General features: G+C 39.0%; 1 protein-coding gene across 1 annotated transcript; it reads left to right on the top strand.

The window, feature by feature from the left end:
• The first annotated feature begins 3,395 nt into the window (after positions 1-3,395).
• On the top strand, positions 3,396-5,174 carry LOC110941771. Its single transcript, XM_022183435.2, has 3 exons — positions 3,396-4,611; positions 4,707-4,765; positions 4,854-5,174. Exons 1-3 carry the CDS (start codon positions 4,256-4,258, stop codon positions 4,874-4,876), a joined length of 438 nt encoding a protein of 145 aa, XP_022039127.1. The 5' UTR covers positions 3,396-4,255; the 3' UTR covers positions 4,877-5,174.
• Positions 5,175-17,411: the final 12,237 nt, after the last annotated feature.

Genomic DNA, 17,411 nt, shown 5'->3' with positions numbered 1-17,411 from the left:
CTGGCCGTTTTGAATTTTACAATTTTATCAACTCAGCTAAGTTACTTAGACACGAAGCTACCTATAGAAAATAAGTGACCACTCGCGTAGCGCGACACCTATAGGGGTTACTCCTCGCGCTACGCTACAGGGACAAATTTAGCGTAACATAGGTTACCACTCGCGTAGCGCCACGCCTATAGTGATACCCCTCGCGCTACGCGACGGTGTCAAATTTCAGGTATAAATAGAGGAGTCTGGGACTTGATTTCTAGCACAAAAACGACGAAGAAATTCGTTGTACACGCTAAGTTATAGCCAAAATACTACACAAACACATACTAATCTCGAAACGCTGCCGCAATCAGGGTAATAACTCGATCGCTATTACGATTCAACGTCCGATCGATTATAACTATCCAACGATAGTCCGGGTGCTGCTCAATTGAGCTTGTACTTTGATTATTCGTCGTGATTTCGACTTGAATATTAGAGTGCTGTTCGAATTCGGACTATGCTCTGTTATTCGTTGTGAATCCGATTGAATTATCGAGTATTGCACTGATTAATCGCTGTGAAGGTTTAATCTCGTGAATTGACGTAACTGCTGTATTAAGTTACCTACCTAGTTGTGTGCACTAGATTACAAAGCTAACTCAATAGGCTAAGCTCTACCTGTATAAATCTGCAATATATCAAGGCTTATCTGTAGACTAAACTTTGGCCGTATGAATCTGCATGATTATAATGTGAGTCATTCCCCTTTTACAAACTCTTTTCTCACAGTTTGTGAGTCATTCTTCTTTTTAAATTGTTTTCTCACAGTTTGTGAGTAAGTATTACAAAACTCCAAGTTATTTTCAAAGGTTATAATTACAGGGATTAAGTCTTTGTAATCACCAAATTACAGCTGGTATGTGGGGTATTGTGCACAGTACTGTTATTATCACTCTATGTGAGTGAATATTACTCTATGTGAGTTATTTCTACTCTGTGTGAGTACACCGTCACTATTTGGGGCAACGGGACCCAATAGTGGTATGACCACAGTCACAGAAATGAATCGAGTGACAAATACCCATTCTTGATAATTGGTTGATAGAAACATTGTAATCGCTCTTAATACTGTAAATTATAACTAACGGGTCGTTTTAGAAAACAGAATGATTCACTCAGTATTTCCCGCTGACAAAACCTTTTTAAAACACTTTTCAGGTAATTACAGTAGATTGGAACAAATGATGAATCCGGCACAGAAAGGCATCGAGAAGTGGCTTATTTCATTAATTAAATCAAATTAAGAAATATCGTTTTTATATTAAAAGCTACCTTTGTAAAATATGAGTTTATCCCATCTATTTAATAAATAAAATCCGGTGTTTTTAAACTCTGATATTTTTCCTAACTCACGGTCCTGATGAAATTTCCGCTGCAATGTTTTTCAAAATAAAAATAACCACCGGTACCACGGGACTGCTCACGGCACCCGATTCCGTCCAGGGTGGGTCGGGGGTCGTGACAGAAGGTGGTATCAGAGCATATATATGGATACCTTTGTGATTTACCACATATAATTTGAGGTATTGTAATACTTAGACAGTCCGAATGGTATAATAATATCTAAAACGACCACGGACCAACGTGCTTGCGTTATAATAATATCTGATATAATAATTTGGCTTAGCTCAAATTATTACAATACCATCCATATAATAATTTGGCTTACATAGATTGGAACAAATATATGGATGGTATTGTAATACTTATACACAGTGGCTTAGCTTAAAATTATACATCCATATATACAACGGATGGTATATATGGATGCCGTGTTAACTGCTTAATAATTGGAGCTAACAAACAATGAAATATATACATTGTTTTCATGATTTGAACAGAGCCAAGATGGGGATATTATTGATTGTGTACACATCTCTCAGCAGTTGGCTTTTGTTCTAAAAAAAGGCTCCTATAGCTAAGGAAGTTGTTCCTCCTTCGCTTTAATCACATGGAATACCACTAATTTCAAATCTGTATCCATAAAATATGCATTAGCCATTAATTCTTTGCTTCATATGACGGTTGTATAATTGTATGTTTTATAAATAGACATAGTGAAAATTTCACGATATTTAAGCACAACATTTAAACCCGTTAGAACCACAAACGAATCACCCAAACTATAGTAAGTCGCTTGGTCAGTTTGAGATCCAAACGGCTGGATTTCCAGGATTAACCATATAACCAAACCATTTTGTATGGTTCAACCTACCAAAAATAAACCCTCAAACCGGCTGAACCAGGCCATAAACACCCCTCAGTATGACATGTTCTTCTTTAAGCTAAATACCTTGATATGACTCACTTAAGATAAAAACACAACCCAAGTCCAACCATTCAGAAGCAAATGGGTCAAAGTTTCTGTCTATAAAAATCATAAAAGATGATTATACTTAGTGACTGGACAACTATAGGAACTAGAGGTTTGATCTGAGTATGCGAATAGTTTCTTCATGATTTGATGCAATATAGATGCTTTAGTTATGTATTTGTTTTTAACTTGAATCAATTATTTTCGATTTAGAATTTCAGCTTTTGGTTCAATATGTTTATGCTAATATTTAGTTTAGACGCCTTAGTTTACTTATACAAGTATACAACCAAAACCACCACTGACCCAACCCATTTGCCAGGCCTGCATTACCCTGGGTTATCAGGCCAAAAGTATTGTGGATGAAGTTTGCTTTGTAGAAATGCCCGGCACAAATAATGTCCGTGGAGTACAAATAGGGAAACATGGATAATAGAATCATCTTCGGTGATATTTTTTTAGAAGATCGTATGATGTGATTAATCTTTTTTTTGCGAGTCTCAAACATGCAGATTTAAATGTTGCCACATAAGTTTATTACACATATTATGTTAAATCCTACTAACATATACAAATATCTTATTATTTTTGGCATGGTCTAACATAATTTGATTGTTTTACTCTGCTAAATCTTTGTTTGATAAGCAAAAGGTATGGGCAGCAAAAGAACCTTCACAAGAACCGGAAAAAGACGCAAGCACATGTAAACAAATAAATTTTGTAATTTCACATATCATTTATTTCATGTAAATTTGTGTTGTACCTTTTAGTTTGGGAGTTGTACCCTTTTTTGCATAAGCTACCTAATGCTTTTATCAAACTTCAAACCCTTCAATCAGAGAGAGAGAGAGAGAGAGAGGGAGAGGGAGAGGGAGAGGGAGAGGGAGAGGGAGAGGGAGGGAGGGGGGGAGAGGGAGGGAGAGGGAGGGAGAGAGAGGGAGCGGGAGGGAGAGGGAGAGGGAGAGAGAGGGAGAGAGAGAGGGGGAGGGAGAGAGAGGGAGAGAGAGGGAGAGGGAGAGGGAGAGGGAGAGAGAGAGAGGGAGAGGGAGAGGGAGAGAGGGAGAGGGAGAGAGGGAGTGAGAGAGGGAGAGAGCGAGGGAGAGGGAGAGGGAGAGGGAGAGGGAGAGAGAGAGTGAGAGAGAGAGAGAGGGAGGGAGAGAGAGAGAGAGAGGGGAGTTGTACCCTTTTTTGCATAAGCTACCTAATGCTTTTATCAAACTTCAAACCCTTCAATCAGATCAGAGAGAGAGAGAGATCAAACCCTTCAATCAGATCAGAGAGAGAGAGAGAGAGAGAGAGAGAGAGAGAGAGAATGCATAGCTCCACTGATTCCACGGCGGGTTCAGCGGAGCTACTGAGACGGTTTTCCATGGCGGTAGTTTACCGAAGAAGACGCGGTGGCATCCGGCGGTCCGGCGTAGCGGCGCATAGCGGAGTGTTTCGAAGTTGATTTTCTGTTTGAGTGTTTCGGAGAAGAAGAAGAAATAGAAGAAGAAGAAGGAGAAGAAGAAGAAAGGTCACCACAATAACCGCGATAGAAGTACTAGCAGTGACAGCTATTAGATCTCAACTGTCTCATCGGTACGCGTTTATTTCCAGATCTATTTGATCTCACAGTTCACCATACTCGATGATCTGAGTTTCGATGGGTCGGGTTTGAAATACGATTGGGATGAGTTTACGGTGGGTGTTGAGGGTGGTTTTGAAGAGAATGGGATTAAGATTGGTGGTGGGGATGGTTCTGTTTGAGAAGTGACTCCTGTCAAGTAGGAGTGTTCATAAGCCATTATAAAGTGATCGAACTACCCAAACCGAAACAAGTCGACTGGTTCACTGGTTCGAGTAGCGGTTTTGAAAGCAATGTTAAATAACAGAAAGAATATTGGATCGATAAGGAAGCCATAGATGGTTTATGTTGAAGTTGAAGCCGAAGAAGAGGTGGATTTGATGGAGTACAATAATGTGAAAGGTAGAAGAAAGAGGAGAGGCAGGAAAGAGACTACTAAACGAGATGAATATGAAGAAGAACAAGAAAGAATTGATAAACCCGGGATAAGTAGTAAAGCTGAGGTGGATGAGAAACGTGAGGATGGATTAAACACCGAGGAACCATCTTGTGTAGAGAATGAGAACAATGGCGGAGGAGATGATGGGCCCACTGGAAAGAGTAAGGTTTCAAAGCACGCTCCTGCGGTTAAACTTACCAGTAAAAAGGAGGCGAAATCTAGAGCGAAAAATCTACCCAAAGAAAGAATCAGAAGGTATTGCAGCTATCACTTAAGATTCATGTTAACATAGTTTATTAACATGTACAATATTTTTGTCTAAGATCATGTTATGTCTTTTCGGATTACAGGCAACTTCAAGAAATTCTGGGAATGAATGCGATACTTGTGGAGCAGACTTTGATTCAAGGTATGAGGTTAAGACGTTATATGTTGCATCATAGCATGTCTCTTTTCTCTGTTGGCAGTTGGGCTTATTATGGTTGCTTATGTGGCAGGACCAAGTTACATAAACATTTGAATGACACGGGTCATGCTACAATCAAGTCACGTTGACAATGAAGTCGATAGAAATTGCCGATATTACACTCTCTATGAGGATCTCGGTGGTTTGAATGGTATCAGCTTTGTTTAAAGTTATACCTTTGATAGGGTAGGATTCTACTTATTGGTGATATCAACAGAAAAGATGCTAAGTGCATTATAGTTGTATTGAATTGATATGGAGGAAAAAATGTTTGTTATTTGTTATAAAAGGGTAATTGTTCCCTTGCTTCATTACATGTATGATATTTCTATCCATTATTGGTTCTAATTGATACATGTGTTGCATCACAAAGCCAAATTTAACAATTTTCATAATCAAACCCTTTTGAGGGAAAGTGAGAGTACCTGGATACAATCTCGGTATGATTGATTATTGTTACAGGTGCAGCCGCCGCTTTTTACTCGTATCTGAACTTGGTGGAAGGTGGTCACAGAAGCTACGCCACTGGGTCACTTTCGTTGCCCGCGGCGCAACGCGCGGGTCACTTTTCTAGTTAGTATCTTATTAATAACTCAGACCTATGGGCATTCGATCTTTTGTTACGGTTAGATGATATATCAAAGAGTTGACTTGTGTTTGGACTATTAAGGATGGCAATGGGTCGGGTATTGGTAATGTCATACCCATACTCAGTTGTAAAATCGTGTCTATACCCGACCCAATACCCGTCGGGTATTTGTCGGGTAATTACCCGTCGAGTATCGGGTATACCCCGCGGGTATCGGGTATACATGCGGGTATCGGGTATACCCATAAGTTTGTTAAAAGATATATATGTTGGGATTTCCAAATACATTTCTTTACTATTATAATTATTATATAATTTCATTTATACAACTATTATAAACAAAAAACGTACATTACATACATATACATTTTATCATAAATTAATAATAACTTTAATATTCTTATACACTTATATGTATATACTTCACAACATACAAAATATATACTATTATCAAATACATATGCTAAAAAAATATATTTCACATTATGAACATACTAAAATAAATCACTAATAGACAAAGGTTAATGAAAAATATAAAATATAAATTAAAACATTCGGTTATATGATCGGGTATATAGTTCGGGTAAACAGTATGTGGTTTCGGGTCATCGGGTCAGATATCACCTAATCCCATACCCGACCCATACCCGCAAAAATTTTAAAAACTAATCCCATATCCGCCCCAATACCCATCGGGTATCGGGTAACCCGTCCCATTTGTGTCGGGTTTCGGGTATAACCATTGGGCTCGGGTATTTTTGCCATCCCTATGGACCACTAAACAACCATGGTCTAAACATCTCAAAACCGAAACATAACAAGATAGTATGGGATATCAGTCTCTGCAAGTGCCACTGCCATTCCCAAAAGCTCTCCACCTTCCAAACTTAACTTGATGTGCATACTAAAAGTTAGTTATGTTGAGTGAGTTCTATGTTTAATAAAATATTGTATAATTCTAGCAAAATAAACATTTAATAGAAATGTTTACATATTAACTTTTATCATTGTCGAAACACCAATGAGCGGTCATCAGCGCTCTTATCGGGAATTGTACAACTACTTGTAGCCCCATAGGTCGCCACCCTATACTTGCAGCATCGTGGGTAATTGTGATCTATGCTGATAGTCCCGTAGGTAACTGTCTATACTCGCACCCTCATAGGTATGCTCCTTACGTGTCAGGTTCAAGACCTTGGATCGCATAACAAGACTTGTAGCCCCGTGTACAATGCATTGTTACCATAACTTTACCTTCTCAATTAAGTGTTAGGTTGAATTCAATCAAACTATCATTTCAAAAAATCATATTAATTAATTTAAAACATTTTCTTATATGTTTTGGGTTAATAACCCAAAACAGTTCATTTCGTAATACTTTCATGTTGAGTATGCACATCCCCCAAAACTATCTAAAACAGGTCTAAAACTTACTAGTAGTACTTTGGTCTAATTCACTGAAACGGAAGGATGCCGGCAGTTGGAGTGTTAATTCGAATTTGGTTAAAACGTACAAACATAAAGTTAGCATTGCACCATGCCGCCCCATGATCCATGGGTAATCCCACCCTCACACGTAATTCCATGCCCATGCGCATGTAAAGTGACACCCGAAGTATAGTTCCACCTAGGGTTGAGGGCATGATGTGTCATCAATTATACATATTTTATATGCATATTTACCCTATTTATATGTACTTTTGAAGCCTTATTATGAGAAAACACTAGCTAAACCATTTATTTTTTTTATAGGATTTAAAGGTTTGAAATAGAAAATAAGTGTAAAACGATGGAAACAGACGGGAAATGCAAAATTTTCTCATGCACACCTGGGTACACGGCTAGGGGTGTTCAAAACAGGATATCCGATTTCGGATATCCGAAACTTTCGGATACCAGATTTCACTATCCGAACCCGTATCCGAAATTTCGGATATCCGAAATTTCGGATACGGATTCGGATAGTGAATTGGATATCCGAAAATCCAACTTTTTATTTAATATTTATTTTTTTATTATTTTTTTCATATTCGGAAACGGATATTTTGGATAGTTTCGGATATCCGAATATAAGTTTTCGGATATTTCGGATATTTTTCGGATAGTTCGGATATTTTTCGGATATTTTCGGATATTTTTCGGATATTTCGGATATTTTCGGATACTTCGGATATCCGAAAAAAAAATGAAAAATAAATTTTCGGATATCCGAAATATCCGAAAATTTTGAAAATCACTGTCCGAATCCGAAAAATTCGGATACCCGAATTTCGGATATCGGATATTTTGGATTCGGATATCGGATATTTCGGATCGGATTTTCAGATACGGATAGTTTTGAACACCCCTATACACGGCCATGTCGCCTCAAGACTACATTTTGAAAAAAGCAAACAGCTTGGTGGGCAAGTAAAAAAGGACAGGTACGCCCGTGCACATCATGGTGCACGGTCGTGCCTCTAGAAAAGACAAACCATAATAAGAAAACTTTGAAGACAAGAAGTACGCTAGTAGCTTGGCACGCCAGTGCATGTACCTGCATATGACAAAAAAGACAGCTTCCGGAAGAATCTACGACAAAAAAGGATGTGCACGCCCGTGCCCTATATGGTGCACAGTCGTGCACACCTGCCTTCAGCAACACTATAACTATAGGCCTCATCAATCATTTTAAGCATGCCTTATTCCTTCTTGTGCCTTGGAGTGCTAAGTGTTCGTCTAAGGACTTGTTCCAGAGCTTTGCGGGACCCTTTGGGGGCCATATCTCCCTTGATGTGTGGATGATCCGTGGATCTTAGTGCGTTGATGCTTAAGTGTGTCATTCTTGTGATTCTTCCCAAGCCTCCTTGCTTGGAAGCTTCTTCTTTTTATTTTTAGAAAAAGAATCGAAGATGAGAGGTTGATTCTTAGGGAAGTCCTTCATGTCAACTGAAACCCCTCCAAAGATAGAATTCCAACATTCTATCTTTGATCTCCCACTTCAACAATAAGGCATCGATAGTTTAACTATAATAAATGAGAAAGCTCACCCCTGCCTTTAGACGAGATCTTATATATGATTATCGTAAACCCTAGGAGCCTCTTTTCCTTCTGCCCAGTTCCCCAAAAACAACGTTCGACTTTTTAGCAACAAGATAATTCATGAATCACTTAGTCAAAATCGATCTACAGGTTTGACAAATTATTCGCAGACAAAAGAAGAAATGAAACATAGAATTGATAGATGTACTAGGGTGTATGGCCTCCACGCCATTTCAACACCTCCACATCGTCCGGTCTACGAGGGCAGTTTAGGGTGGTGGATAGGCTAAGTGACGTGATGCAAAGGGATTGACGGGAGTTAGGGTACCCGGTCTTGTTGTCCCTTGACGTTTCTCGAAAAAAAAAGCTTTTAGAATTCATTTATAAATCTAACGGTGAAATTTTTGTATGTGCTAAAATTACTGTTATCATCATTGTTTCTTGAGCTAAAATTTAATAATAGGTAATATTTTTATTTACTCTGAAAAACGTTTTATCACTTATGTAAAAGGAATTTAAAGAAGAAATAACAAGTAGGGTACGGTGTTTATACTCCAATAGATTATAGTTTAAAAAAATTGTAAAAAGTTATAAAAATGCGTAGCATGCACCATAGGAGTTGTAAATACGCCCAATTAGAAAGAAATATCGGCTGACGCACCATTATATGATTTAGACATAAACAAAAAAGCTATTCGTGATCGGCTTGGTTAAAAGCTCGAACGAGCCAAGCTTTAACTAGCTCGAGCTCGAGTCTGAAATAGAGCTCGTTTAGTTATCGAGCACGAGCTTCAGCCTGAAATAAAAAGCTCGTTTGGGCTCGTGAGCCTAAACGAGCCCAAACAAAATTTTAGCTTTTTTATATATAATATTATAATTATAATATTGATGATGACATTGGCGAGCCGAGCTTCGGCACGCCTTAGCAATATTCAAGCGAGCTCGAGCCGAGCTTTTAGCTCGTTTGAGGTTGTTCTCAAAATAGCTCGAGCTTTGGGTTTTACTCGTAAGCTGAACCCAAGCTCAAATAAGTAAGCTCAAACCGTGCCGAGCTCGAGTTTCATAAAAACATAACAAGCCAAACTCGAGCCTAGTCAGACTCATGCTCAACCCAACTCATTTACACCCCTAGAGACACCATATATTGAGCGAGCGATTAAGTTAAGACCAACGTCCTAGCCCATAGTCTTACACACCAATTTATCAACACCTTTAAAAGGAAAGTGTTTTTCTAAAAAAGTATAACAAGATAAAATGTTTGGCTTTATAGTAAAATCTAAATCGATAAAAATATAAAAGCTTTTGTATTTAGAAAATCAGATGAAATCTAAAAAATTATGGCCTTTTCTTTTCGCTCCTAGTAAGGCCGGTGGGTGTGGCATGACGCCACCCTACCACATCATCGACGATAGCGCCCCCGGGGCGCCACCATCCATACCGCACGATTTAAAAGGGGCGCCATCAATGTCTCGCCAGCACGTTAACGGAGGTGATTTGGTTTGATCGAGATGTGTTTGGTCAAAGTTACCGTTCAACGGTAACATTCAATTTAAAAAAAATTAATTTCAAACTTTATAAAATTCACCTATAAATACCCCACTTTTTCCATAATTTTCGGCCCTTCTATCTCAATCTTTATACAAAATCTCTACACTTTTTTTATATAATGACACTATGTTTCCCAACAACCAAAATGCGTGGGATCTGACCCATCCGTTTTCGCAAAGTGCGCCAAACAACGAGTAAGAAGACCGTTATCGAAGAGACCCGCGGACGAGTGAGCTTGGATATTATTCGATGCCACCTAGCACCCCAACTTCTCCTCATCCGACCACTCCACCGATTCCCGGTTTTTACGGATATTATTCCCAACCTCCATTTTTCCCCAAAACATACCCCAAACCCAAAACACACCCTAAACCGAACCGTACCCGAAACCCAAGCCAAACCCACTTCCTCAAAAGGTGGATGATCGAGAAGGCATCGTAAGAAGGATGAGACCGAAACACGTGCTCCTAAGAAGGTCGAATGTTGGATGCCTAAGAAGAATTTGCTTTGCCACAATCATAGGTCGACGTATCGGAAGATGAGATTGTTGGTAAATTTTATCTCCATAAACTTTTTTACATACTTTTGTAAATTTATTTTTATAATTAAATATTTTTATAGGAAATGGCCAAGATGTAAAGGTATCTTGTACCGCGTTCGACCCAACAGCCCATAGGTCAAAACGGTCCAAATCATCATCCACTTTGTAATGTTTTTCTTTTATTTTATTGAAATTATGTTTTTTTTTATTTTCTAGTTATTAAAATTGGCATTTAATATAAAAAATAAAATATATAAATAAAAATAATAATTAGGTAATGACAATGAGAGCTTTATACCACACTCTGCAAGTTAAAGGGAGGGCCAGCCTGTGTGATATGAACATGACGAAACATAATAAAGCCCTAATAGCTTTATACCAGACCCTCCACCTCCAGCCTAACAACTAACTTCAACAACTAATTACATTCATCATTAATCATTCGTCAGTCGTTTTCTCATGAATTTGATCTTATTATTAAATTGCCCCATATCATAAATAAATAAATTAATGGTCACTTTTCGAAACACTGTACCAGATTTTTTGTTGAAAACTAATATATATCGTTTCTTAATAAATAGTAGAGAAAAACATCATCTTTGCTTGTATATATCAAAGGACTATCATTTTTATCTAAAATTGCTAATTTCGTAATTTAAGAGCAATCAAAAGTTATTAAAGAGACGGGAAATGCAAAATTTATCCTTTAAGAGCAACTAAAAGTTATCCTTTTTATTTTTTATAGGATTTAAGGGTTTGAAATAGAAAATAAGTGTAAAACGATGGAAACAAACGGGAAATGCAAAATTTTCTCATGCACATCTGGGTACACGGCTAGGGGTGTTCAAAACCGGATATCCGAAAATTCGGATATCCGAAATTTCCGAATACCAGATTTCACTATCCGAATCCGTATCCGAAATTTCGGATATCCGAAATTTCGGATATGGATTCGGATAGTGAATTGGATATCCGAAAATCCAACTTTTTATTTAATTTTTATTTTTTTATTATTTTTTTCATATTCGGAAACGGATATTTTGGATAGTTTCGGATATCCGAATATAAGTTTTCGGATATTACGGATATTTTTCGGATATTTCAGATATTTTTCGGATATTTTTCGGATATTTCGAATATTTTCGGATACTTCGGATATTCGGATATCCGAAAAAAAATGAAAAATAAATTTTCGGATATCCGAAATATCAGAAAATTTTGAAAATCACTGTCCGAATCCGAATCCGAAAAATTCGGATACCCGAATTTCGGATATCCGATTTTCGGATATTTCGGATTCGGATATCGGATATTTCGGATCGGATTTTCAGATACGGATAGTTTTGAACACCCCTATACACGGCCATGTCGCCTCAAGACTACCTTTTGAAAAAAGCAAACGACTTGGTGGGCAAGTAAAAAAGGACAGGTACGCCCGTGCACATCATGGTGCACGGTCGTGCCTCTAGAAAAGACAAACCATAATAAGAAAACTTTGAAGACAAGAAGTACGCTAGTAGCTTGGCACGCTGTAACACCTCGAAATTTTGCGTCCAATAATGTATTGACACGTGTCATGAGTTTACACGTGGTATTAAATACTAATTAAAGGACTAAAGTTGACAAACATTGAAAGTATATAAATTCGAGGGTTAAAAATGTCAACGAGGGATAAATATACTGTATAGTAACCCTAAATGATGCCCGTACCTTCAAACGAGTGAATCACGGATCATACGGAACGAAAAATGGAAGAAAGTGAGGAATTACAAACTACAGGGGTCAAATATGTCAACATGTTTAAGTTATACCTCTGAGTGACCTTTTGACAAACCCGAAGCTTTGTAACAGTTAATTATACTCACTAGAATACTCGACAAAAATTTCATAAAGTTTCGTTATCGTATGAGCAAGTTGTGATCAAATTCGTATGCGAGGGATTGAAATGTCAACGTTGAAAGTCAAGGACTTTTCGGGTAACAATAACGTTAACCGGGGACTTAACGAAATGGGTATAAGTCTTGGAGCCCCTAAACGTCAATTTTTAAGGCTCAATATGCAAGAAACGGATGGCCAATCAGTGTTTGAAGAGCCAAGGATCAAAACGCAAAAATCAGAAAATTGAAGATCTGGTGCAGAAGGGGGTCGCGCGATGCGAGGCCCTAGGGGGGTCCGTCGCGTCACGCGAGGGGCTGTCTGATCGTTTTTCTTTTGCTCCACGCTTGCCTCTTCACTCCAAACCGACTTAGCTCCATTAATGCTGCAGCATGGGCGCCCCCTACATGCTTTAGGAACCTTAGGGACACTTGTGGATGGGTTATGGTCAGTTGTAGACTTACATGTCAATAATCTATGGTGCCTTGAACACTATATAAAGCCATGACGTTGCAACTCATTCTTCACACCTTCAATCTGCATTTGTGAAGACATCTGGAGCTCCAAAGCAGAACCAAGCCATCCCTAGTCGTGCATAGGACTTTGGTAAGCACCCTTAACCTTTCTTAGTTGAGTTTTTGCTTGGTTATAGCTTAAAAGTCAATCCGTCATAATTAACGATTGACTTAGCGATAAATCACGAATGGTCCAGTGGTTTGTCGAATCAAAGGTAGTTATATGTTGGTAATCATGTGGGCATTAAACCCCCAAAAAGGGCACCCTCTGACTCCCACTCTAACTAGTCCGAATGTCGAGTCAAACTTGCTTAGAAAAAGTCAACATAATGCTATTTTGCGATTTTATGCATAATCAGTAATGTAGATAGCGTGTAACCTGTTTTAACACTCATATAACATGATAGTAAGTATATTAACTAGTCTAAGCTTGTTTGATCCGACCATTTACTGTTTTGACCCGGTTCGGAACTAAAAGTCGCAAAACTTTGACTTTTGCTTTGACTTCAGTTCTGACCCGTTATGGTATGATTTAGATATGCCTTAGGACTCTCTTAGGACCAGGTTACATGATGGTATAACCCTCTGTGACCGGTTCGTTGTTTGTCCGAGTCTTTAGCACATTTCCGTTAAAAGCTTAAAAGTTGACCGTAACGCCCTTTTTACTTTAAAACGAGAATTTTGGACATGTGAAAGGACAATAACCTTAGTTACTGATTTCTAAGCATGTCCCTAAAATTTCACGTCAATCCGAGGTCTAGAATAGGAGTTATGCTAAATAGCGCAATTACGGAAACTTTAGTAATTAAACGACGCATTTAGCATAAAGCCTATCTAAACCCAAATTTCGACACCAAACCTTTTACACACTGATGTAAAATAATATTTTGGGATTGTTAAAGATTTTTAATCATTTTTAACCTGCTCATAACCTGCGGTTATGGCATCGGTTCGGTAAATACCGAATATACCCTTTTTTGGACATAACTTTAGTTCTACAAGGTATTTTGACCCGATTCCAATTGCTACTAATTTTAAATAATAAATAAAGTATTTTGGACTTATTAAACTGTTCAGAAAACTCAGATTTCCTGTAGAACTCAGAAACCTCTTTTATAATCTTTAAAAATGACCGAAATACCCCTACGGGGCATATAATGGATTTAAACTCGTTACGGGCATTATGGAAGGTATCCTACTTATACCACAACCTCTTTAAAGCACATTGACTTAGGAAACCTGTGTAGGACTCTTACGGTTACCCGTTACGCCTTTTGCGCGCACGGTTCGGTTTATGTAACTAGTTTACATAAACTAGCCGAAACGGGTCAAACCTTATTGTTTTGACCTCAAAATCCAGAGTGTGGTTATATTACCCATATGAAACAAGTCTTCAACCTTGTTGGGTCCAAATCACATTCCCTTCCCTGTTTTCGCCTTTCACGCGATTAAGCCGTAATTATCCTTTGAAACCAACCGGTCTAGCTAAGGCTACATTAAAGACCCGTTAGGATTCTAATAGGTTGTTATAAACCTTCATTCCAGAATAGGAGACCAGTAAAAGATACTTGCATTTATTTGATTGAGGATATTACTTGCAAAGGTAAATACTTTTAACTTATTTTCCGTTATACGGGCTTGGGTTACGGTATTTAAAATACCGCTTGGTCGGGCAATTGACCCCAACTCATTAGTAGTTGGGTATTATCAATGTGACCCGTTTAAAAATTGGTTTTGTTGGCTTTACGCCTTTGGGAGCTTAATGACCATGTCCCGGATATCCTTGGCAGCATTTTATGAAATGGCCACGACCTCGACACGCGGGTGTAGGCGTACACCCGACAATGTGTCTATAATTATAAAGGTATAGCCGTTGGTTTTCCCGCCACGGTTTTATGCTATGTGGTGTGTCTATTAATCTTTAACCCGGCACGTCCCGGGCGACCGAACGCATACTAAACATGTAATTCTTTTACAAGATTTAATTATAAATTATCCCAAGTTATAAAGAGTTTGTGCCATGTGCATTCAAATAAATTTTTATTAAACATTTTACAAAAATGTCGGTTGAATGTATTTATCAGTGTAAACTGACGTATTTTTCCAAAAAGATTAAATGCAGGTACTAAGCGTAATTGGCTGGATATTTTTCCTTAGCATCAATAAAGAGTCTGGCAAGCTTAAGATGCCTATGTCTGTTGAACAATATTTACGTTTTTATTTTGATCCCTTGTAGATTATATTTCGACGAATTGTGATACTCGGATATTACTTTCGATAAGTTGAAATATATTTATCTTTATGCTTCCGCTGTGCATTTATATATTGTGTGGTTTGACTATATTGTTGCCAACTACGTCACGGTAATCCCCCACCAGGCCCACCGGAGAAACACGTGGAAATCGGGGTGTGACAGGTTGGTATCAGAGCCAAAGTTGAGTGAATTAAACACTATCCTTATGTGTTTAATCTCAATGACACAATTGCATATACTTGAGTCTAGACAAGAACATAGGACAAATTTGAATTGTTATTTCAGTTTGTCTTTTATTGTTTATTGTGATTTTAAAAGTTTGATAAGCAGGAAATATGCCACCAGCAATTAGAAGAGGAGGAAGAAGCAAAGGGCCGATCACTACTCATAATGATCACGAGGCCGGACCTTCAAACACGCGAGCTCCTTCCAGCACAAGGAGCGAAGAACCTCAGAGACGTAGAAGAAACCTCTTTGAACCAGCAAGACGGTCCACCTCACACAGTTTGACACCTTCATACCGTCACTCTTTTGGACCAAATTCGGAGAACGATCCCAGTAACCCTCAACCTTCGTTTATACCTCTCCAGCGATCTGCATCGCACCGTTCCTATGGCGATCCTACTCCTTTCTTTCAAGGCCGATTTAACCCGGATGATTATGTCCAAGAACCAATAGGTTACAACCATTTAGGACCAGAGGATCACTTTTCTGAAGACAACGCGGTAGATATGGATGAAGACACAGATCCCATAGAACCTGCACGTGGTACTCCCAACCATCCTATCGAGATCTCTGATGGGTCATCCTTCCATGGAACACCCTATCAAGGCCCCGACAGTTTTCAGGCGAGGTTTAACCAGTGTGATTGGTACTTCACACCTCTCACCACTTCTCGCCTCACGAGCAGCAGCAGTAACAGGATCCTTCCGAGGATTCGCGTTTCGTGGCAGTTACGCCACCGCCTCCACCACCACCAGTTCAGCAAGCACCTCCTGATCCGCCAAGGCGCGGGAGATCAGGCGCGCGGATGTCTACCCGATGAGGGGAATTCCACTTTAGCACCCCTCGCCACTCGAGTGCAAGTCACTTTTCGCCAGTGCCTGAAGAACCACAGTTAGGGGAACCTTCGGGTCACCCTGCAGAGGTGAATTCTGCACCAGTTGCACCACCTCCTCCACCATTCGGCTATGACAATCCGATACCAGCGTACGCCGGTTCCACTGCGTACAACCCGTTTGAGCAGCCGACTCACACGCATTACAACTATAATTATGATGCCGACCCATACGTGGTAGCGGCCAATTACAACGCCCTCCATCCCGACAGACCTTATGGGGATCCTTGGGGATTAGGATACGCAGCTCTTGGGTATCCAGCACCTCCTAGACCTCCGGTCCAGCCGCCGTCGCAGCAGCCGCGTTTTTCTCCACCGGAGCAAGAAGAAATCCTCCACCGTCTAAATCGTATGGAACGAGACTTTGAGCAAGAACGTAAAAGTAATCGTGGATTCCTCAAAGGCCTAGCAAACCTACTAAAAGGGAGGAAGAAACGAGATCATTAGTCCCTTTATGTACTGTAGTATTTACTATTTCAATCAAGTCCCTGCGAGGACATTTGTTTTGAGTATTTTAGTCCCTGCGCGGACATTTATCGTGTTTAGTCCCTGCGTGGACAATTGCCTTCCAGTCCCTGCATGGACTTATCTTTTTGTCCCTATGCGGACATCTATCTTTGTATTTGGTCCCTGCGTGGACTTGTTTTCTGTAAACCTCTGCGTAGGTATTTTGTCTATTTAAAAGTCCCGTTTAGGGCAGTGTGTAATCATTTTTATGATTAATGGAATGTTAAGTTATAAATTTCATTTTTGTGATTAGATACATTTTTATATGAAATAAATCAAAAATCATTCCTTTTAAATTTATCTGCCTACTAAATAAAGAATCTTAATGGTGAAACCTAGCCTGGTGTCATTATAAGACCCGGCCAAGATGGTAAGACCTGATTAAAAGATTCAGATTCCTGTTAACCTCTGTAAACATGTTAACGTTCTTGACAGATGTGATTCGTTAAAATCGCACGCGTCATTCTTATATAAGAATCCTTCAAAGGATTCCAAAATCCAAATTAGTGATTTGTAAATCAAGGGTTAAATCGTCAATAAAGATGATCAATTATCAAAACATCCATTACTGATGGAGTGCCTATGGGCCATACTTACTGTCATTTAAGACAAAAGGCAGTTG

The sequence above is a fragment of the Helianthus annuus genome, chromosome 5 (genome assembly GCF_002127325.2).
Source record: "Helianthus annuus cultivar XRQ/B chromosome 5, HanXRQr2.0-SUNRISE, whole genome shotgun sequence".
NCBI classification, from domain to species: domain Eukaryota; kingdom Viridiplantae; phylum Streptophyta; class Magnoliopsida; order Asterales; family Asteraceae; genus Helianthus; species Helianthus annuus.
This window is presented reverse-complemented; position numbering and strand designations above follow the sequence as displayed.

What these genes read in the sequence shown, in the direction of transcription:
- LOC110941771 (XM_022183435.2), top strand. Translation starts at nt 4,256, where the DNA reads ATGGTTTATGTTGAAGTTGAAGCCGAAGAAGAGGTGGATTTGATGGAG. An exon ending in CCCAAAGAAAGAATCAGAAG is followed by an intron (nt 4,612 to 4,706) that starts GTATTGCAGCTA and finishes TTCGGATTACAG; the next exon opens with GCAACTTCAAGAAATTCTGG. An exon ending in GGAGCAGACTTTGATTCAAG is followed by an intron (nt 4,766 to 4,853) that starts GTATGAGGTTAA and finishes CTTATGTGGCAG; the next exon opens with GACCAAGTTACATAAACATT.